The sequence below is a fragment of the Opisthocomus hoazin genome, chromosome 25 (assembly GCF_030867145.1).
Source record: "Opisthocomus hoazin isolate bOpiHoa1 chromosome 25, bOpiHoa1.hap1, whole genome shotgun sequence".
NCBI classification, from domain to species: Eukaryota; Metazoa; Chordata; class Aves; order Opisthocomiformes; family Opisthocomidae; genus Opisthocomus; species Opisthocomus hoazin.
The window spans coordinates 9013610-9037149 of record NC_134438.1 but is presented as its reverse complement, the minus strand read 5'-3'; the positions used below and the strand labels follow the sequence as shown (position 1 = coordinate 9037149).

Here is a 23540-nt window from a genome sequence, read left to right as displayed (position 1 = left end):
AGCTTTGAAAGGTAATGTTGTTCTAAAAAGTGCACTGACCTTCGGGGTGTCCGCGCAGTAGGTGCAAACCCCTGAATTTCCCTGCGTGTCTGTGTAGCCCCACCGCTGACTTCCCCACAGCCCCTCTCCGGTGACCCCTGCGCTGCTCTCCCCGAGACCTAACATCCCAGAAACCACTGCCTCTAACCAGTGCTGCATTCTGATACCCTGAAGGCCCTGGTACTCTGCCTCGGTAGGGCTACTTTCTGCATCACTTTTTTTTTTTTTTCTTAGCAATAGGACTAGTTTGTAATCAGAAATAAGAATTCCTTGTTACTGTGTGTTACATGCACATACTGTCCTGCCTGCCCAGTGGGTTGAGTACGTGCTCAAAAGACCCAGGGTCCAGTTCAGATCCCCTCTGAAGGTTTTTAGGGACCTTTCTACTGACTGAACGGCGCTTCAGATAAGGCTCATGGACTGTGAATGGCACGAAAGCAATCACCCCAAGCGTGTTCCGGCTCTTCCCATCCTCTCGCTGACTGGAACAACTAAAAGATCTAGTGCAGAACATGGATGAGTGCTCTGGGGAAAGATGTTTTTCCCAAATCATTCTGATCACAAGCAGCAAATTCAGGGACAGGGAAGGAAGCCCCTTCTGCACACTTTTCATAATGCCATAGCTCCAGAGCAGTAAAACTGAAATTTGAGTGTATTTTACACCTACAGCTAGGGAACAGCCCAAGTGACACCCTGTGCTATGCAGCGCTTCTGGTGACAAGCTCTCAAACGGTCACTTGTGCACCAATAGACAAGTTTTCTATAGTGTGTGGTATTTCCATGACTATTCTCTACTACATTTGATGATCTTCATTAAAATTCACCACAGACTGATGCTACCAGGACCATCTACCTCTCAGGCAAACCAGCCTGCCTCACTAACACAGAGACAGACAGTTGAGATCTTAATCATTTCTAAAAATCTGACATTCTTTTATATTTGAATGATGCTAATAACAACTGCTATTTTAGTTTCCCTCTCTGATGCCCTCCTTTCTTACCCGGTGCTGATGTTGTGACAGTAATGACAAGATGACAATATAAAGCCTGAAAAATCTAAGCATAAGCCAAGGGTTAAAGGGACTTTTCTTCAATGCATTTCAACCTCATATATGGCTTTTATGAAAACAAGGTTACAAAAAATTTACAACAGACATGTACTGGTATGTCTTCAACTGCAATGAAAAGAATTTCTTTTGTTTGAATTTCAAATCATCCTACAAGCTATTTCCAGCACTGAGATAAAATGCAAGAGTCAACCAGAAAAAGTGAACAGTAATGGAAGTAAAACTGGACAGTCTGTTGTCTTTCCATGAATGCAAAAATAAAGAGTGGCCTTAATAATGAAAGTAAATTATATTTTTAAAGGTTATTTCTATTTTATTACTTTAAGATATTAAAAAGCTTTCATGTACAGTTTTGAAGTACCAATGCATTCTTGAGCTGATTCACTAGCAGATTGCTAGAAGGCTTTCTGAGGGAAAGTGGGGCTTTCCTACAGCTCCCAGATGTCTCATTTTTAAGGAAAATAGAGCTTCATGAACCATCGTAGCTAGACAACCATTAAAGGAAACAACATCAGGACCCTGCTAGTCTGCTTTTATGTAACACCTCATTAACTAAGTCACCATTTCTCTACCTCAGTTTCCGATTATGTGGTGCAGGAGAGAGTAATAAAACCAAAGGAGGTTAGTTTCCAAAAGCAAAAAACCACTAACAAATGGTTATTACTTATTTTAATCTTAGACACCAGTGATTATTCCAGAACCATGTATAGCTTTTTATATAAGGTAAAATCAAGAGACTAATTCTCTTAAATTATTTTTGAGGGTGATTACTCACGGTCTTTTGTTACTGCCCGAGTGCTCCTTTTACTTGCTCATTTGAAAAAAGCAACAAAGAAATTGGTGCAATGGAACAAGAAACTACCCTACAGTAGCTAATCAGTATTTCTGTACCTATGAGGTGGCATCACATTAAACGAGGAAAATTCCAGTTTCCAGTTCTTCGTTCAGGGTTAATTACAGGAGGCTGATTTCAGTCTCAGGGCCTGACGGGCCAAACACAGGAAGCCTCAGAGCAGCAGACCATGTATGAAAAACAGATTGCGTTTCTTGAAGTTCCTGCAAGCATCACGGACTGGATGTCGAGAGAGATGGCTTGAAAGTAGCAGCAGTGACTACATGCTCTGTGATTCTGAGGACCCAGAAGAAGGATACCTCATTTCTGTAGCCATGGGCCAATTCTGGCAATAAATGTAACATCCGTGGGCAAATGCCATTGCTGGAGGCACAACGCAGACAGTCCAAAGTCTTAATTTTCAAGTGCCCGGGTGAGAGAATTAGGGAAGCTCAAATTCATGCTGGGGTAGAAAAATTTTGATTTCCAGTGTCCCTTTATTGCTCCTAAAGTAACAGTGATGTTGACGTGTAATGGCTCTGAAGCCTTACTTGATAAATGCATGATGTATAACCAGCTCAGAAATGTTTGTAATTTATTTAATTTAATATTGGTTTTGTTCTTTTTTGATAATAAAGAATGTGTGAACAATCATCTGCTTCTTCTGCTGATTCGAGAGCAGGCTCTCCACGGCAGCTCCCATGCGGTACCAAGCCTCTCAGAACAGTTTACGCCATGGGAGGACGGGTTACTTCAAATCCAGCACAAGACAGCTGTAAAGACAGGAAGAACAATTCTTCCACCGTGCTCCCTGGTGAATTCAGGCAAGAGGTAACGCGTTCTGAAAACCAGGCGGCTGTAAAGCCTGTCGGGAGCGGGGCTGGCACCGCTGGACACCGCACACCACCGCGCCTGACCTGGGCCCGTCCCTCGGCCTGGTCCTGGCTGAACGGCAGCCTCCTGCCCAGCCTGCAGCCCCCCTGAACCGGAGGGTGGTTACTGCCCACGGGCAACCCCCGTCCCCCCAAGCGCCCCGTCATTTTGGGAGCAGCGTCCTTGGCCCCAGCGCTTTCGGCCTCCCAGCGGGCTCCGGGCACAACTCAAGCCAGTGTGAGGGGACGTTCCCATTCTTGCTTGCTGCTGTGGGTACCAGACACCGTTCACCATGGCTCCTGAACGTCCGCTCGAGATAAGAAACACCCGATTTCACGGAGAAGAGAAACACCAAACCGGGCCTGCCCACCCGCTCGCCGCCATTTCACCTGTGCCACGGCGCAGAACTGCAACTCCCAGCAGCACTCGCGGGGTGGGCGGGCACAAGCCTCCCATTGGCCCTTCTCTCGGGCGGGCGCGTGGCGATTGGCGCTCGGCCACGCCCATCCTCTCCTCACAGGGGCGGAGGGCGACGGCGCCCGAAGTCCACGGGGCATGGCGGGCGGGAGCGGGCGGCGGGCGGCGGCGTGGGCCGCGGGCCTGGGGCTGTGCGGCGGGCTGCTGGCGCTGCTGGGCGCCGTGCTGTTCCGCGCCTACGCCCTGCGCGCCCCGGCCATCCCCCGGCTGTGGGCGCGGAGAGGCGGCACCGCCGCCTTCAGCGCCGGCGAGAGGCTGGAGCTCAAGGAGGCGCTGCGAGGTGAGGGGGCCCGGTGGGGCCTCCCCGGGGCCTGCAGCCGCTGTGCCCCCCTCCAGCCCCGGCTCGGGGCATCTTGCCGGCCCGCTGTTTGGCGGCTGGGGCCTCCCGAGCTCGCCCCGGGGCCGCAGGGAGAGGCTGGCGTCAAGCGCCGGCTGCGGGGCACGGGCGGGAAGGGGGCAGCGAGGGAGAGGGACGCTGCCTGGGGTGGAGACCGGGCAGTGGGCACAAACTGAAGCAGAGGAAGCTCCAGCTGAAGATGAGGAAGAACTTCTTCCCTCTGAGGGTGCCGGAGCCCTGGCCCAGGCTGCCCAGGGAGGCTGTGGAGTCTCCTTCTCTGGAGATATTCCAGCCCCGCCTGGACGCGGTGCTGTGCAGCCTGCTCTGGGTGACCCTGCTTGGGCAGGGGGTTGGGCTGGGTGACCCACAGAGGTCCCTGCCACCCCCTGCCATGCTGTGATTCTGTGATTGGCTCTCTTGAAGCCAGCTTGCTTCCTGGGCTCATTTTCTTCAGCCTTTCTCTCTGATATACACAGAATGCTCCGGGCAGCCTGTGACTGCGTTTGCCAGGCATCTCTGTCCACTGGATGAATCGTTGTTGGGTTTTTTTTTTAAAACTTTCTTGCTGGCTGCGCCCTTGCACGCTGCTTTGCTGCGGGCAGTCTGTCCACAGCGACTCGTGGTGTGTTTGCACTCCCTGACACAGGCTTCTGCGCAAGACTCAGAGGATGTTTGGGTCTCATGAGGGTTGGCAGTTTGCAGGAAGCCACACTCTGGCATGAAGCAATGGTCCTTGTCTGTTCGAGTAGGGGTTGGGTTCCGTAAATCTTGTGCGTTGTTGGTTTGGAAGATTTATTGCCTAGCAAATTCTGTTTATGTACTTTTTTAAAGGGAAAATGCTAGTTATATTTCTTCTTGAGTAATGTGACCTTTAAAAGAATCTGTGCGCTCACTTGACAGATGCCCTTAGGAAAGGCAGCTGTCATTGGGACAAAGTTGTGTCCGTGTTTTGCATGACAGTGACTCAGTGTTGGAGAGCAGCCTTGTCTGGCCCTGTTTAAATGACAGAGCAGTCTAGAAGGACCAGCAAAAGACCTGTCTGTCTATACATCTTTAAGGGTTGGAGCAGTACGAAAGCAGGTGCTAGAGCAATCTTATCATTGCAACCTGACTTACTGTTGAAAAAGAACCTTGAACTGCCAGCTAAGCTGCCTGCTTAGCTGCTGGAATAGTTTATGACTATGAGGAATCACTTCACCCTAGCAAAATGCAGCTGCTTCTGGGCAGTAGCGTTTCTAACAACATCATTCAACACTCTAGGATGAAAAATGGAGTTGGAGTATCTAGAGAAATACCTTGCCTGAAACCAGAAGAAAATCCCGGTGTGCTGCACGTGCACAACTTAGCTGAAGTACACCAGTCGTTTTTGATAGTGGCAGCTCTTACTGTCCTGTGAAGTAGTCTAAAAAAGTCTGGGAAGTATTCAGAAACATGAAGATTACTTTTTCTGTTGAAATGCGATTCAAGTATTGTTAGACTAATTTCTATGTCAATGATTTCTGTTTTGTATTTCATTGAAGGTGCTATTAAAATCCCAACAGTTTCCATATCTCCAGAGGACTTGAATACAACTGCCATGGCAGAATTTGGGAATTACATTCAGAAAGGTATTAAACTTTCGTTCTCAGCAATCTCTGCTGCTCAGTTGTATTTTCATAAACAAATTGAGGAGAGTATATATGGTTTTTGCATATAATGGAACAGATTTTTACTTTTTTCCTCAAGAAAGGACTGACAAAAATGGTATGCATAGGTCACCTCTGCAACAGTGTGCTTTGGTGTAGCAACGGCCTAAGCTAGAAGAGAGGAGACTCAAATGTCTTTTTGCAATGGTGGTTTTTGGTCCTTGAGATGGTTAAATGACTTTGTAATTTAAAAAAAAAAAGAAGAGGGGAAGACTGCTTTTTAGCAGTCCAGTCATTGCTACCTGCGAAACGGCTGCAGCACTGGTGCATAACAGTTCCTGCTTTTGCTTAGGAAAGTGTTAAACACAAAGTGAGATGGATTGGTAGAAGTGTGAGACCGAAGCTGCAGATCTGCTCCCTGAAGCAAATTTGTTGTGATCAGTCTTATTTACAGTGCTCCCCGTGAGGCTAAGTAGATGACTACTCTGTGGAGTATGTAGTGATAAAATTGGGCATTATTGTTAATTTTTCATGTGTTTTTAATTTTTTTCTTAACAGTCTTCCCGGCTGTATTTTCTTCAAAGTTCATTGAACATGAAATTGTTGGGAAATACAGCCATCTCTTTACTGTTCAGGGTTCTAACCCTGAAATGATGCCCTACATGCTGCTTGCACACATGGATGTTGTGCCTGCTCCCCCAGAGGGCTGGGATTTCCCTCCTTTCTCAGCTGCAGAGCATGAAGGTTTCATCTATGGACGAGGAACGCTGGATAACAAAAATTCTGCCATAGTACGTTGTGTTGGTAATATCATTTCAGAGAGATACAAAGCCTGAAAAAGGCAGACTGGGGGAATCTGTTCTCTTGAAATTACTGTATTGTCTCTCTTGCTCCTCTGTGAATGCAGGACTTTAATGATCAGTTCCTAAGCCCTGCAGTTTTCTCCCAGCTTTTGCTAGAGATGGAGTGGTCATTTATTGCTGAAGAAAACAGAGTTAAAGCTTTTAGAAGATACAGAAAAACATATTCACAGATGCAGATGTATTTGGTTAAATGGCATATTTAAATTTAGTGTCAAATGCTGTGTTTGAAATCAGGGATAGAGTTTATTCTTTTTCCCAGGTGTCATATGGGTATTCAAAGCCAAACTTGGCCCTTTGAAAAGGCTTGGATTTCAAAATAAACAATGTTTATTTAGTGTTATAGTCAAATAACCTTGCATCTTGTATTATCTAGTCTGTGGCAGAACAAAGAGCTGTTCTACTAAGTACATTTGGGAGGAATGAAGTACAAAAAAGACTGATCTGTGGATTTCTCGTTTGGGAAAAGGTTGATGGAAAATTTAATAAGGAAAACAGTCCTTTGTGAGTTGCAAAGATTACTTCCATGACAGCCTTGTATTTAAACTTAAACAGGTTTAGCAGACCAGTGTCACAGATGCTGTGGCTGCTTCTTGCAGCATAGGCCGTACTCCTAGAAAGTTTCTTCAAGGTGTGTAATCATCAATTTCAAAGCCTTGCAACTTAAAACTTTGTTTTGATGCTTCCTTCTACTGTGAGCTGGCACAAGTAACACCACAAATAGACAATAAAAATCAGCAATTTCAGTGCACACGGCAAAAATGGGTGCTGACAAGGTAGAGGTGATACAATTTCTGCTGAAATGTAAAAAATTAACTAGCTTGAATTGAAAAAAAATGGGCGAGAGGGAATAGTACAGCAAATGGTAGATTTTATTTCTCATTCTTCATCCTGAGTTTCTTGTTCTTCTGTCTTCTTAGCACTTTCTGTGCAAAATACACCATCGTTACAATAAATGGGTTTGGTGGCTCGAGTCAGAGCCAAGCTGTGTGTAGGGTAGGCAGTTTAAAGGAACAGTGAATTCCTTGGGTAATTATAACTCTGTCGTGCTTCCCGTGTGGTGCTTCACTGACTTCCTCAGTAGCAAGAACAAGCCTACACTGTACTTTGTGTATGTACGCTGACACTGTGTAGCACACTAAATCTTAAGCATTATTGATCAAGAGCATTGCAGTGTGTTTTCCAGAGAATGTGAATGTCATCAGTAGGAGTTGTAGAAACAAAAGCTCAACTGTGCACAGGACAAAGTCTTCTTAAGGGCTGTAAATGCATCTTACTTCTTTTACGTTTATTATCCTTACCAACACACAAGGATAGTACAATACATTCTGCTTTTTTTTCTGCAGGGTATTCTGCAAGCGCTAGAATTTTTGCTGAGAAGAAATTACAGACCCCGCAGATCTTTCTATATTGGCATTGGACATGATGAAGAGGTATTTCCTTTCATTTCATCAAAACAATTAGTTTGCATTTTCATGTATGTAACAAGGCTTAATTTTTAAACATTGTTTAGCTAGAAAGTCTTCCCTGTTTTTCTTTGTTATGTGGGTAGATACTGTGTCAGGCACGTGGTCATAGTTATATGTTGATTGGCTTTAAGTGATGTTGACAAAGTGTTTGGTGTGATGAGCAAAGAGAAAAGAAAGCAGTAGAATGTTCTTGCAAATTCTTTTCTGCATGGATGGTGCACTAGGAGTCACATTTTGGAGTATATATGATACATGAAAAGCTGACCTAAGATTTACATGGTTGTTGTGAATGATCAGTGAACTGTACAAGGAGACAGATGAGGTGGTTTTGTTTATTCATTTTTCAAAATACAAAGACAATGAATTGTTAGTAGTTATAATGAATACCTCTTTAAAATGACTAATTAGTCTGTGGAGCTTACAGCTCTGAGACATCATTGTGTTCAAGAACTAGTAGAATTCAAAGCCACATGCAGTGGCTTGTGAATGAGAGCATTGCTCAGTGTGGATCTAATTCATCTGTTACTAGACTGTTAACAATCTCATATTAATTTTGGTAGGAAGAATCTTTCACTGACGAGTTGCTCTAGAGCTGTGCATTAGGAGATGTCTTGAATTCTTTGCACTGTAGCACTGGTCACTGTCAACAGCAAGATGTTTTCTGGTTTTCTTCCCAATGGTGTGGCTTGATCTGACCAGTTTCACTGACTGGATTCTCACAGGTGTCTGGTCATAAGGGAGCAAAGAAGATTGCAGCTCTGTTGGAATCTAGAGGAGTGAAACTCTCCTTCTTGCTAGATGAGGGGAGCGCAGTACTAGATGGCATCATTGCAGGAGTGGAGAAGCCAGTAGCTGTGTAAGTAAGAGAGAACACAGTTGACCATGATGAGTGATCCATTTTCAGTAATTAATTTGTGAGAAGTGACCTTGCTAATGTCAATGAAATATGTTTTCAAGGCATGTGGCGGTGTTCATGTTGCTAAAGCTACAGCAGTGGCACAAAGTGCAAGCAAAGGACCTTCAGCATTTGCTTGCTGTCCACTACAGCTATGCTGACAGAAGCAGAATGTTCCACTTAACGAGGGCAAGCATGTTAATTGCAAGCTGTAGAGTCTGCTCTGGAGAAGCAGCCGAGATGTCGGTTCTCCAAACATTTAAAGATTGTGTTAAGGATTTGTTGTTGCTGCTTCTTTGGTGTTTTTTATGATACTAAAAATAGGCAGAGTACTTCTTTTTGCCTATAGTCTGTGCATGTGTGTTTGGAGTCACATTAATCATTTATTTCTTTATCATTGACCAGAATTGCTATCACAGAAAAGGGTTCGATAACACTGAACTTCACAGTGGAACAAGAGCCGGGACATTCATCCTTTCCTCCTAAGGAGACAAGTATTGGCATTCTTGCAGCAGCGATGTCCAGGTGAGAGCTTCTCTGTCAGGTAACATTGAAGAGAGTCGAGCAAATTCCGAACTCACTGCTATGTGACTTTCTTTTTTAATATTTGCATTTAGAGTATTTTGCAAATTCCTGAGACATATTTGAAATTGAACTTTGTAGGTCACTTTGAAGGGCAGAAATGCAATCTGCAGTCAAGGGACAATTGCCAGAAGTCTGGAGTGTCTTTTCACTTCAGCTGTTCCTAGTGTCAGTTGATTCTTTAAAACCAAGACAATTGATGCCTCGTGATATCTATCATAATTTACTCTGTAGGGATAGATATCGCTTTGGGCTGCAGAATTTCTCTGGAATTTATCGTTGCACATACCTGCTACCTCTAGCTGGTAATTATCCAAGCCAATAAATGTGGTGTAAAGTCAGAATGTGACTGGGTAACTCATCTCATTCTGTGTCTGTGTGGATACCAAATTGGCCAATAAATACTTATTTTAGAAAAACTTTATATGTCCAGATATGGTGGAATTTGATATTTTTCTAGATTTCCAGGTATTCATTATAAGAGTCAGGCTTCTGGATTTTTTCAGCTGTTCTTGAAAGTCTTTGCATGTGACTGGAATGCTCAGAAATCTGGCGTGGAGGTGTGCTCGCAGATTTACTTACCAGGAGAGGACAGTGTGATTGTATCTCAAATACATGGATACATTTCACAAATCAAATTCCTATCAACCTGCTGGAGCAATAATAGCCAGAGATTTTTTTTTACATTTCAAACGTTGATTTGCTTTGCCGTAGACTGGAGCAGAATCCCTTGCGCAATCTGTTTGGCCATGGGCCAGAACTCATGACTATGGAGTACCTTGCATCAGAGGTGAGAAAAGAACTATCATTTCATTCTCAGATTTTCACAGTAATAAGTGAAGAGTAACCTAGCATATGAACTTAGAACATAGTTGCATAGTTCCTGGAAAGGAGAAGGCCTAAGCTGGCCTTTCTCCCATGTGGTTGCTTCTGCTGTAATTGTTTCAGCCGTAGCCAGGTGACTCCACTGCCTTGAAAACTAGAAACTTTCTCATTCGTGGTTTTGTTTTTTCCACTTAGTTCAGGTTTCCTCTCAATCTCATCATGAGCAATCTGTGGCTGTTTTCACCTGTTGTCAGCAGGTAAGAAAATATGTCCTTGATGAACATTGCCAGCCTGTCACCCTTAAAAGATGAAGACCACTAGCCATTTCTGTTCTTCCCAGGAAACCGGTTATACCATTTCATAGTTCAGACAGTGTCAGTGCTTTAGCGTTAATAACCACTTTGTTAATTGAATACGCCTCATTCAGCTTATTGCCTGTGTGATTGTGGTGCTTATGTTTTATGGCTATTAAATTTCTTTGAAAATGTTTTTTTCTTTACTTTTTTGTAAGGGTTCTCTCCTGGAAACCTTCCACCAATGCCTTGATTCGAACTACAACAGCAGTCACGATGTTCAATGCAGGAATCAAGGTAGTTTCACTTTTATTTTTCTCCATGAAGTGTGACGAGACCATTAGGACATTTGGTTTCCACCTGTTTTTATATCCAATTATAAAATCAGTACTGGCCCTGGTGTTAGACCCTGTGTGGTGTCACCAGCAGTCTCGTTTTTACTTCAGATGTGGCTTGGATTTAGCTACATTTGAAAATTACATCTTTCAGGAGTGTCTGATCTCTGTCACAAAAAGACCTCTGTAAACCCCTGTTAAGATTGTTTACATTTTAGGATGGACAAGAAAGAGTGTTTTCTATGTAATAATACAAAGTGTTGGTGACAGTATTTGAAACTGTCACATCCATAAATGCTTCCCTAGCCCAGGCGGGATCTTGTGTTTGTGAGCACGGGGCTGGCGTTTACCTTCGGGTAGGGTTAGTGTGCACCTTGGACGGAGAGATAACAGGTTCTGACTGCTGCAGCCAGGTCTTGCCCTGATAAGGAGGTGTAGCCATCCAAAAGTACTGTAGCCCTGGAAAATAAACAGGCTATTTGGTGTGTCCCTGAAAAAATCTGTTACTGAAAAGCATCACTGGACAAGAAAACAAGGTACAGTGGCTGAACAGTGACACTGAGTGGCCAGGAGAGAAGTGGCACCCTAGTTTCTTGGTTTTTTTCTAAAGGTTATACCTTTTTTGTTTAACAAAATTATAAGTATTCGTTCTGAAGAGTTATGTGTCTTCAGTAACATCGTTTGTTAAGCAATTTACATGTCTCATACTTGGAGAAAAGTAATACAACAATTAGGTAAAAATACTGCTTAGAAAAACGAACACAAACTTCAGAATTTCACAATATGAAGTTTCTGAAGGAAGTGGGCGTATCTCGGGAGGAAAACTTCTATGTAGCAGCTAACTTCATTTTGGTTGAATCGATGAATATCTGTTTGTGTGGTTATCTGCACTAGAGGTGAGATTTACAGTGTTTTAACACAGAGTACAGAAAGAGATATGACATTCATGGTACTGGAACCAGAGTGAAGCATAAGTCTGAGGCCTGGAGTTGTATGAGCAGTTTCTCAGTTTGCAGTTGACATTTTAATCTGTTTCTGTTTTTGTTTGGGTCTTTGTTTTTTCTAGATAAATGTCATCCCATCTTCTGCAAAAGCCACCGTGAACTTCCGGATCCACTCGGCAGAGAAGGCCGCGGAGGTACTGGCTGTACCCCAGCTGCGGGGCTGTTCTCCATCCCTTTTCGAGCAGAGCAGCATTTGGCCATTTGTGGCAGCAGATCTGTTCTATAAGAACACTCTTTTCATCTCTTCCTGTGTTCATACAAGCAGTGAAGGGAAAGATTTGGGAATTGGAGGCTGTCAGAAACGCAGCTTATCAAATGTCTTTTCTCATCATCTGAGATAGTAAACAACATACTTTGCAACCTATGGCTTCTGAATGTGGAGCAGAGCAGGAGGCAGGCCAAACTCGGAAGCGTGCCTTGCAGTTATGTCGAGCAGCTTTCAGAAGTCTTTTTGTACCAAAGATCACATGGATCATACGTGATTGTGGAATGGAAGTGTTAAGGTTTGTGACCTGTGAGAATATGGGCGTCTTGCACACCTCAGTAGGTGTGGCATGCCTGTCCAGCCAAGGACAGCTGTGAAACATGGTCAGTAAATAGTATCTTCCCTTCCCAAACCCCTGATGAAAATTTACCTTTCTGGAAGTTTTTTCTGGATTGCTTGCTTGGATGACCCAACTACCAAGTAGCAGCAGGCTGACCGCCTGCCTTTCAGGACTGAAGCAGTTCAGGAATACTTTGAAACAGTGATGGGCATCTGATTGCACTAGCGGAAAAAAATCCACATTTAAGTATCAGCCATCCGCTGAGTAAGAGAAAGAGAGATTGCCACACGTTTCAGTCCTAACTATGCATCTGTATTTGAAGCCACAATTGGCAGTTCACAGACAAACGTTTTCTGGGAAGTGGAACATTTGCTGACATCCAGAAGGGATGGTCTCTGATTTCTTCTGCTTATTTCATCTCTGTGGTTTACCCATAGGTGCTAGACATAGTTAGAAAGACTATTGCTGATGACAGAGTGAAGATTGATGTTGTAGACGCCTTTGACCCGCTCCCCATCAGTCCGTGGGATGATCAGACATTTGGAGTCCATATTTTTCAAAGAACTGTTCTGGATACTTTCCCAGATGTTGACAGTGTAGTCCCAGGTAACAGCAAGCACGTGATGATTATTGTTTCCTCTCCAGCTTCCACCCTGCTTTTCTCTCCCCCATCCTCCCATATTGACTTGTTTCCATTTTCTGTGTATTTCTCCACCCCAGCTGTTAACTGCTGGAAACAGCTGTTTTTTCCTCTTTTTATTTGGTTCCCTCTTTATGTTTTAAAAGTTTTAATGTTATTTTTTAGTGGTGGAAGTAAAAAGGCAAACAGGAAACTGACAGAAACAATGAGTCTTTAATTTGACTCTGTACATACAAAGGAATCTCTTCAGGGAAGAAAGGAATTGTGAGGGAGAGTAAGAGGTCTTCTTGCTGTAGCTCTTCTTTTATTGTTTTCATAGCTGGCAAAGCCATTCTTGCTTTTCTGTATTGTTCCTTATGATCCCAGCCCCTTCCCTTTCTCGCAGCTCCTTCCTAGTTCTGTACTGTATGTGGACTGCAGTTTGAAGCTTAAGCTTTTGTGGAGGCTGAGTATCATGGCTGTCGTACAATTATTGAATTGCATGTTCAGTTTCTCCTGTTCATGAAGGAGAGCATATTCTTCTTCCAGGAGGTACCGAAAAATCATTTCCAATGATTCTGCTTTTGGTGTAGCTAGAAGTCGTATAGAACTCTTCTATCAGTTGCCTTGCCTTTCTTCTGGGAAAAGCGTGGGTCGTTAAATCGCTGCTGTCATGCAGAGTAAACCTGAGGTTTGTTTTCCAGGCACGTGTCTTGGAAACACGGACAGCAGGCATTTCACTAACGTCACAAATGCCATTTACCGATTTAACCCACTGCTCCTGAGATCAGATGATCTTCCCAGGTACCGTATTCTGTCTGCATGTGGGCAGCTGTTTGGGGTGGGGACTAGTGAAAGAGAAAATCGATACGTGTTAGGCAGAAGAAGGAAACCCAACCTTGTATACCTTGGCATGGTGATGTTGTGGCCTCACATTCTGTTAGGCCACCCATTTCCTGCAGATTTGGGTGCTGCTCAAATCAGGGGTGGTAATTACACTGGGAGAGTGTTAGTCCTTACTCTTCTCTACTTCAAACGCAGAGAAGACCTCATTTAGGTGTCCCATTCGGTAGTACAGCAACGCTGTGAAGCTGACTGGATCCATGACAATGCAGCAGTGTGGAAGGTGGTGTTCTGGTAGTTGGCCTTGTTTAAGAGATTGACCTGTATGTCTGAACACATGCCACTTGGAATTTATTTGTTCCTTAAAGTTGGAAGTTAGGTTTCCTGGAGTAAAGTGATAACAAAGAACATCATCATGCAAGGGATTGTTTATTTAGCGTGTACTAGATTTGTCGTTTTATTGAGGTGCAGATGATACAGGAGTAGAGTGTTCTCACAGCTGTACAGGACAGTGACATAAATGGCAAGAAATGGGCAAAGAGCTGGAATAGTGGGGTTTTTTCTTTTCCACATACACCATCGACTTAGTTACTGTGCTCTGAGCCTTAGAATCAGTATATTTGACTGGCCTGCGGAACAGACATTGCAGTTACAGTGCAGTATTTGATGTATATCACTGTATTTTTTTTTTGTGCATTGCTTTATGAAGTAGACAGACAAGTGAGGTGCTGGGTATATGCATGTGAGTCTCAAACGCACACTGGAATGAAGAATGTTTTTCTTTTTCTTCCAGGATTCATGGGTTGAATGAGAGAATCTCAGTTGAGAATTACGAGAAGCAGGTCGAGTTCCTCTTTCAGCTGATTAAGAACTGTGATACTGACAAGCTTCCGGAGCCTCACGCAAACTCCCACGAGCTGTGAGAAGCACACCTGAGAAGAGCAGCTACTAAGGTGGACTCTGGGATGGCAGGGGTCTGGGCCATAAGATGCAGTTGTGCGTTTCGTATTGAGCTGTGTCTGGAATTTGGTTTTTGCATATTGTGGTTTACACACAGGTGGAAGAACGGCTGGTTGCTGCTTTAGGCAAATGTACAGTTTGCCAGAAAGTGATAAGAACTTGGACAAAGCACAAGTGACCCTGATTTCTGTTCCTCCCTGGTCTGCCGTGCAGCCATTGATCTGACAGCATTAATTTTTTCAGTGCTTTCTTTAAGCCCCTGAAAGTGGTCGTTACTTAAAAATCTAAGTTATAATAGCAGTCACTCACCTATCAGTAAAAGAGGTGGATCCTCCTATGTGTGCTTTTGACAAACTCATTTTATACAGTTAATTGGTTTTTCACAGAAGAAGTGTCTGTCAAAAGCTCACGCGAGTTGTTTGTGACATGGTGTAGGTTTCAGGTAACTGGCAGAGTTGCACTGAGAGTTTGTTGCACTGCTGCTTGGCGTGGGCTCTTCCCCGAGGAGGTGCTCTCAACCAGCATCGATGGCACTCTCAGCCAGTGTCAGTGTTAACTTGGTACTGCTGAGTTCTCCCACGCATGCACTGATTTCTGACTCTATTTTGAAATACTGAGCTCTAGAAGTTCTGGCTTGGTTGTTTTAACTGACATTGCCCTGATCTTAGACCTGCTGAAAACTTCTCTTCCTGTCTTTTCACTGACTTTCTTTTCGCTCTTTGGTATGGCCCAGGATGTGTCGTGCAGCTGGGTGTCACAATAAGGAATTGCAGTTTTAAAAAAGGAACTAAATCAATATTGTCTGCTCGTACATATTCTCTTTTCACTGAATCAGTTTCTGTAGAGTATGTTTCTCTTTTGTTCCCCTGAGAACTGGATTGTGAAAGATGGTGAAGCCCTTCAGTTTCTTCCAGTTCAGTGGGAGCAGAGTCTCTGTGCCGTCCCTGCCTATGCAAGCAGTTTTCACTGCGCTGCAGAACTTCTGTTGATTCAGCTCTTTGGGAATCCTGGTGTGGATGGGTCATTGATGTTGACTCTGTTCCACCTTGTACTAGCATACCTAGCTTTGTTAGCACTAAAGGGTTAAGCATTCTTTTGGCCTTGATAGTCTCTTTAGTTGGAGTTACTATTATTAATTAAAGAAAGAATGAAGAACCGGATGTTAGCCAAAGTGAAGACTGGGTGAAAACTGCTTTGTTGTGCTGACTTTCAGACTCTGTGCTGTAGGTACTAGAGCAACTCCCCCTGTTGCACTGTTGCAGAGGTGTGTGACTTTTTCAGAGTTTGAGTTACACACTGGCATGGGTGGTTGTTCTGCTCTAAATTCATACTGTAAAATGTGCTGGAATGTACAGGAAATACCCTGAAAAACAGTGATGGAACTGTAATTCCTATTCTTTCTGTTCACCATTCTCTATTTATTTGCAGTTTGATCTTATCAGTATGGCCAATGGGCTCAACCTGTATCAATCGACCTAATAATTCAAACCAGATAGGCATTTTCATCTAATAAAAAAAGGAATGCAGGTTCTTTTCTGATTATTATTTAGTCTTTTTATGTAACTGTATAATTGTTCTAGTGTAGAATCAGGTGTGGAAATGACTTCACTGCAAGTTACAAAGTTTCCATCAAAACAAATCCACATATTTTCCATCCTGCTTTAATCTTTACACCCTCCCTGGTGCTCCGCTTTCTGTACAAAATTAGCTAACCCTGTTTATGCATTATTTGGTAGTAAATAGCTTGCATCTTTTACGGTTTATTGCATTTTGTCTGTGTGCTGTAATGTCATTAATTTGTTTATCCGCATGCCTGTGGCTCTTTTGTGGAGGTGTCATTCCTCTTGCAAACTCCCGTTGCAGACACAGCAAAAGTGATGTGTCAGGGTACAGCACAGAATAAAATACGTCCCTGGGAGTGGGAGGTGGAAGACTGTTTTTAGTTGTTTTTTTTTTCTTTGCCAAGTCTCTATAAAGACGACTAAGTCTAAAGCCTTCACTTTGGCAGCATGGGGCCAATATGATTTAACATCTTCATTAATGACCTGGGTGATGGGACAATGCGTCCTCAGCGAGTTTGCAGATGATGCCAAACTGTGAGAAATGGTTGACTCACCCGATGGTTGTGCTGCCATTCAGAGGGACCTCGACAGGCTGGAGAAATGGGAAGACAGGACCCTCATGAGATTCAGCAAAGGGAAATGCATAACCCCGTGCTGGGGACTGGCTGGCTGGAAAGCAGCTTCACGGGGAAGGATGTAGGGGTGCTGCTGGACAGGTTGAACATGAGCCAGTAGTGTGCCCTGGAGGCAGAAGAGGCCAACAGCATCCTGGGAGTAAAGATTAGATGACGTCCCGAGGTCCCTTCCAATCTCAACCATTCTGTGATTCTGTTGTAGGGTACAGATTGTGAAAATCATGACTTAGGTCATGCTGTTGTGCAGTGAAGGCTGCGTAGTGGTGTGGACGGAGGGATTCGTTGCCTATGGTAGTAGCAAATGGGTCCTAAAGACATAAAGCATCCTTTACATTTTGTAATCTCCTGTCCCCAACCAAAAATCACTCATCTCTGTTTTGGTGAGGATTGTTTCTTTAAAGGACATTCATCTGGAGATTCTTTTTGCTGCTGAAGGAGAAGTGAAGGGCAAACAGCTCTGGAAAAGCAGAGTTGCTTTTGGCAGGTACTGTGCAAGTGTGTGCCATGAGGTATCGCTAATGCAGCTTGTCGCAGAGCCTCATTAAGTGCTGCTCATCAGCCGCTGCTGAAATCATGCAGTGCCTCTGCATTGAGTAAATGTTCAACAGAGCTTTACTGCAACCTGAAGCCGCTAAACTGAGGTGCTTGAAACAGACTTATCTTGTAGGATCCAATGGTGAAAAAGCACATTACACACCTCTGCCCATTTTTTTCCGGTCACTTCTGATAATTGTCTGTGCTTTTTTCCATGCAGCAGCTTCATATTCTAAAGTCTCCTGGTTTTATCAGATTAGCTGCCTTGTCGTGCTTATCTGGCACAATTCGGAAGGGTCGCTCAATGGTTTGGTATCTGCACACCTCTCCTGAAAGAACAGCTTGCTTTCCACCCTATTTCGTTGCTCCCATGATACGTTTTCAGAGAATGTCTCTTGTCTTGAGTAGTATTTGAAATCAAATCATAGTGTCATCATGTGAATAATAGTGTAAGGATGATGTGCTGGCTTTTTCTGCTGAGATCGTATACAGCTTTGCATTGTGTGAGTAGTCACTTGATAATGCCAGGCACATCATGAAAACAGAGTAATAGCTCTGTGAGCTATTCTGTTTTCTTTTTTGTAATGAGTCACTGTGCTTTGAGCATGTAGAGCAATTACATCTGATTCACCAGAGAAGCAGCCTGATTTTCTGCTCTGAAGACACCTAACTTGGTGTCATACCTAATGGGGTGTTGGATGCTATTTGTATTAGTCCGATTGCAGTGCATTAACATGTTCCTGTGTTATATCCATAGCAACTTCCTTTTTTTCCGCTTCTTCGTAGCCAAGTCTACAAACCTGCCGTTCTTCCGACAACAGTTATTCGAAGTAACATGTCTGCAGTTGTCTGGCCATAGCAGCTTGCTAGCTAGCAGACCAGCTGATTTAGGGTCGTTTGGACCTGCCACATGATGGAGAAAAGGTCACGTTCCACACCTGCATTTTCTAAAGAAAGCTCTGTTGCTGGCCTCTGTTTAAAAGGACTTGGTTTATTTTCAGCTGCGAGTGACTATGCAGAGTTCAGGCCCAGAGCTGGAGGAGAATGCAGGAACAAGATGTTTACAAAGTTGTTTCCTCCAGCCTTGCATTTGACAGTTGCATTCTTGGGTCCTCCTTTGCCATTTGGCTTGGTATTTCATGCAGCTGCTGAAATCCATTTTCTCAAGCGAGGAAGCTTTCACAGCACCCGCTCCGCTCAACCCCTTCCACCGAGCCCTGCTTTTGCCAATGCCATAGAGCAAGACATCCACTGAGGAATCTGGAGGCCGCTCAGCCATGGCCTGCAGTGTCCTTTGCCATTATAGAGAAGCAGTCTCCACCTCCAGCTCAGCCTCTGACCCTTAGTCCTGACCTTCAAGAGTCTTCATTACTGCCTGCTGCTGCCAGGTTGAACCCCGCATGAATTCTTGCCAGTGTGCTCAGTCCTCATCCGCAGCTGCCCTGCAGAGCTTGCTGGCACTCTGAAACTGTTACAGACAGGTTTGTCATTTTAGTCCCCAAATTCGGGCTCTCACAATAACCCTTTAAAGAAACTGTGCTGCCATGACCTGTGAGGTCTCTAGTACAGCATTGGTAGTTGCATGCCAACATCCCTCAGTGCCTGTAGCACTGAGGCCTAGAGGTGTGCAAAGTGCTGCCCAGGGAATTATTTTCCTTAACCGGACACAGAGCCTTCGCTGTGCTGTTATCAGAGTTGCCGTGCAGGGGGTTTGGCTCCACTTTCCGATTCCACAGCTTCCCAGGGTAGCAGGGGCGGCAGAGATAAAGAGCTCAGCGTGGTGGGGAAGGGAGTGCCCTGCTCCGCTCAGTGGAGATCGTTCTGGCTGATTCAAGAGCTGTGATGGTGGGCCCCAGAGGAAGCTGCAGTCAGTTCTCAGCAGGAAGGAAAATGACCATATGGAAGGGTGGTTAACGCGGGGGGTAGGGGACAAAGGGTAAATGCTCTTTGTCACTGATGGATTTACCTATGAATTGGTCAAGGCCTGGGCAGTGGGCTATGAGAAGCAACATGCAAGTCATGTAGCATATCCCAGGGGGCTTTTCATACCTCTTCTAGTTTGTATTTTTAATCCAACATAATTGTATGCTTTATTGTAGCCCTGGAAATACTGGGATCACTTGAACACTGTGCCTGATCTTGCACTAGAAAGGCAACCACATGGCAGGGCCTGGCTGCAGTTCAGTTATTTAACTGAGTAACCAAAAAAGCTCCTTCTCGTTCACAGCAGTAATCCTCGGCTCGGTGACTGCGCTGCCTGTGTGTCAATGCCAGGGCTCTCTGCGTGCTCTCTGTCCAGTTACGACAGCGACAACAGGTTATTTTCATGTTGTCTGTATGGTGAAGATGATTAGAGAAAGGCAGCAGTGGATTACCATCACAGATTGATCCAATGGCCAGGGTAAGGGACATGTGAACTCCGCCAGAAAGCCCATAGGAGAAAACCTGAATGTTTTTTTCCAGATTCTAACTATTTTGGCTGTGCTGCAGCCACTACTTCTGTCATGTGCGTATCTAAACTACCTTTACACTTACTCGCTCACCTACCGATTTTAGTCCAGCTTCAGTATAAGCCAGAGTTCAGCCTACCTGAGAAGCTGCATAAATACTCAGGAAGAATAATTACTGTTTGCCCTGGAGCACTTTTATCCTTCCAAGTACAGTTGGGTTTTTAAACGTTGTTACCACAGTACTGCCTAGTTGTACATAGACACCAGAAAAGGTTAATCCAGTGTCCGCTTTGGGATTTTGGGAAGTGAGAGGATCTTTGTGGAGCAGCATGTAGAGGGGAATTAAGAAATTATTTTCATTTATACTTTTTTTTAATACTAGTGTCTGCTCTGATCAGTCCAGCAGGCTTGTGGTGTCAGTCCCTTCTTCAGCCTCATTTCTGAATATAAATGAATTCACAGCTTATGTCCAGAACAAAGCAAAAATGTGAGGCATGTCCTAGCCCCTCCGTGACAGGTGTCCCTGCTGTCACTGGGGTGGCAGCTGCTGGCTCAGGAACTGCGGGGAACCGCTGGCCTCATGGAACGCAGGAAGCGAGGACCTTTCAGCTCCCCTCTGCCAGCTGCTCTCACCTGGCAGAAAGCCCTGGGGAGGTACCTGGCTGAAGTTGACCTGTGTTTGTCGCAGCAGGCACAGCACGTGGGTGACACATGAGCACAGTTGGGAGCGGGAGCCATTTGGAGCTTGGAAAAATGGATGGTGATGGTATTGTTTGCTTCCAGGCTGGTAAAACAGAGCTGCTGTGGTCTGCTTTCTTCTCCCAGATCAGGACCAGATTAGGGTCAGCTGCTTACGTTGTTGCCTGCCCTCATGACCTGCTTTTGCTCTGGACTGATGTAGGGGTAAGCCATTATCCATAATCTATTTAGTCTTTGAGTTTTTCTGTTGAGATTCACGGTTACAAGAAACTAAGAGCTAGGTTCCCTCAGAATCCTTGGTCAAAGGCAGCTGGGACTCCGTTCGGATCGGTGTTTAGATGTGACAGATGGCGGTGGAGCTGGAACAGGGAGCAGAGGGTTTGGCAGGACACTGTCAGATTCCATGGTAGATGGGGTTTTTGAGTGGCACCGGCCACACCACTTTATTTTGCCAAATTCTTCTGTGAAAAGGGGAAAATCGTCTTATACACGTTGTGGCCTCCTAGGCCGTTACAGAGTGCTTGCCCAGAGCGGGACAGCTTGGCAGTGCCAAAGTCACGTGGCTGCTGTGACACATGGGCGCGACATTCCACGATCGAGTGTAGCTCAATGGTAAAACCTTTCCAAGTGTTTTGTTGGCTTTGGTACCCGCTCTGCGCTGCGATTGGAAACCCATTTCCTGCCCTTTCATCCTCTGCCTTTCTGATCTCTGCGCGTCAGCGTTGCTGGTGGGGATGTTATCTATTTCTGTGTTCTTGTCTCAGGCAGGTTCTGTCTCCACGCTTCCACTTCCTGAGCGTGCAGCTGGCCGGACTGTTCATCACCAAGGTCACGTTCTGCTGCGCGTTGGTTTTCGGGGGGTGGGGGAAGAGTGGTTGCTCCGGGGGAGATACGGATTTTCCAAGTCAGGAAGGAAAGATGGAGGCAGGAAGAGAGCCTTGCAGGCTAGGTTTTTTTGGAGAAAGGAAAATGGAGGCTAGGGCTGGAGGCAGGATTTGGAACTCCACTCCCAGCTGGAGTGTGGAACTGTGCTAGGGCTTTAGGTAAGACATTGCCTCTGCACGTCTCGCGTTGCCCTGGCTGTCTCTCTACCAGTGTCACAGCAGGAGGGCCTCAGAATTAGTTAAATGCCTGTAAATGCTCATCACCCCTTCAAATACTGGGTTCAAGTAGACTGTGCAGCAGCAGATGGGTACAAAACGCTGAGCACTTTGCCAGTTCCTTTATCACAGTGCAAGTGGCACTCTGCTCACCTGCTCCAGAAATTCAGCTTGCTTAGAAAAGGTGCATTTGCAGTGGTTTGGGGGCCTGAGAAAGTTAGGAGACCTAAGTGGGTTTATCTGAGCTGTCTTTGTGCTGCTTTATATAATTACATGGCCTGCTCTGCTTCAGGTGTGCCAGTCCCCCTTTTCTTCCAGCAAGTATTTCAGGAAAGGAAGGACCCCATGCTCGATTTTTAATACGAGCAGAGAGAAACGAAGTAGCCCAGCCCATGTCTTTAGAGGGGTCTGGATCACGGTGGGTCTCTTGCTGCCGTTGACCACGACTACTGTTGTTTCCTTAGTTTAAGCAATGAAGTCACCAGCCCTAGTCACACTTGACTCGGTGTGTCTGGGGGGAAGGCAGTTCTCGTGCCGCCCTCCCTCTTCCCCTCGCACGCAGGCCGGTGTCACAGCGGCCGTTATTGGCTCCGGAGCTGTCTCCAAGGCAGGGGGCTGGCGATCACGTAACCGCTCTGGGTCAGGACTTGCTGTTGACGGTTTCCTGGGAGGAAAGGAAAGGCAGGAAGGAAAAACAACAACTGGTCAAAAGTTCCACTCGTGCAAAAAAAAAAAACCAAAAACATAAAAAAGAGGAAATAGAAGGAAAATATGAATCAGAGGAGCTGGTTTCGTTCGGGAAGGCGGAGTTCTGCGGGGCGCTGAGGCACTGAGCGCCGTGTGCGTGTGTCCGAGGGACGGCTTGTCATCAGCAGGCGCAGAGCGGGTCCGCGGTGCCGTTCCCGATGCTTCTTCGCTGAACGGCGGCAGAGAAGCCCTTGAGCCCGGCAGGGAGGCCCGAAAGCCAGCGCGCACCGCCCGTACCGTGCCGGTGCTCCCGGGGCTGGGGCCCAGGGCGGCGCGGCGGCGCTGGGCGAGGCAGGGGTCGGGGTGCCAGGGCGGGGCCCGGCGCGCTGGGGCTGCCCCAGGGCAGAGGGGCGGCTGGGGGTCGCGCTCCCCGCCGCCGGGCCCGGCCCAGTGCCCGGTGGGGGGGGCGGCAGCAGCCGCTGCCCCGGGGACGGGGAGGGCGGGGCTTGGCGTGGGCTCGGCGTCACGTGATCCCCAGGCCACGCCTGTGCGCCGTGAAGGGGCGGGGCCTCCCGGCTGACCCACCGCTGCGTGGGCCCCGCGTTTCCCGCGGCGGGGCGGGGCCGGGCGTGACGCCACAATCGGCCTGGTCAATGGGCGCGCGGCGCGGCGCGTTGGGCAGGGCCACCATTGGCGGGCGGTGATGTCAGGGCGGCGCGGGCAGCTCTCGGCCGGGCAGAGCGGTGCGGAGCGGGCAGTGCCGCGGGCGCGGAGCGGTGAGGGTCGGGGGGCGCCGGGGCCGGGGCAGCCCCGTGGCGCGGAGAGGGGCCGGCGGCCGGGGCCGCTCCGCTCTTGGCAGCGCTTCCCCGGGGCCGCTGGGCCCCGACCGGCTCCTCTCTGGCGGGGCTGCGGGGCTCTGCGGCCCCCGGAGAGGGACCGGACCCCGCCGGCCTCCCCTGGGGCTCTGCGCTGGGTTCCCGGGAGGCAGCACCTGCTGCCGCGGCCGTTGCCCGCTGGCTCCGTGCGGGGCTGTGGCCTCCGGGCAGGGAGCCCCTGTGCTGCGGCGTGGGGGTCCCTGCTGGGTGCCCGCGGCTGGGGCGCGGGGAGCTGGCGGGGCCCCCCCGCCGCGCCCAAGGGGTGATGAAAGTGGGCGTGGGGAGTCGGGGGATGGCACAGCGGTGCCTTGAGGGTACATGGCAGGAAGACGTTCTTGAATGAATGGGCTGTTATGCCGACTGCCCCGGGACTCAACAGGACGGCTGTGTTCCTCTCGTGTATTTCAGGTGAAAGACGAGTTCTTGGAGAGTGACGTTAAATCTGAGGCCATCCAAATGCCAGCTCTCACCCTGCAGCCTGCTCAGCTCAGTGAGTAACCTTAACTGGGAGCTTGCTG

The 23540-nt window shown here is 46.6% G+C and overlaps 1 protein-coding gene across 2 annotated transcripts; it reads left to right on the top strand.

The window, feature by feature from the left end:
- The first annotated feature begins 3366 nt into the window (after positions 1 to 3366).
- On the top strand, positions 3367 to 23506 carry PM20D1 (peptidase M20 domain containing 1). 2 transcript variants are annotated; one of them, XM_075443155.1, is made up of 14 exons: positions 3367 to 3568; positions 5146 to 5232; positions 5809 to 6041; positions 7457 to 7543; positions 8302 to 8435; positions 8880 to 8999; positions 9771 to 9846; positions 10077 to 10138; positions 10393 to 10471; positions 11576 to 11647; positions 12496 to 12664; positions 13382 to 13481; positions 14314 to 14473; positions 23431 to 23506. In XM_075443155.1, the coding sequence occupies exons 1-13, from the start codon at positions 3367 to 3369 to the stop codon at positions 14441 to 14443; spliced, it is 1551 nt and encodes a 516-aa protein (XP_075299270.1). In that variant the 3' UTR covers positions 14444 to 14473; positions 23431 to 23506. The 2 variants fall into 2 exon arrangements, with proteins under 2 accessions (XP_075299270.1, XP_075299271.1); XM_075443156.1 differs by lacking the exon at positions 23431 to 23506 and having other exon boundaries at positions 14314 to 16411.
- Positions 23507 to 23540: the final 34 nt, after the last annotated feature.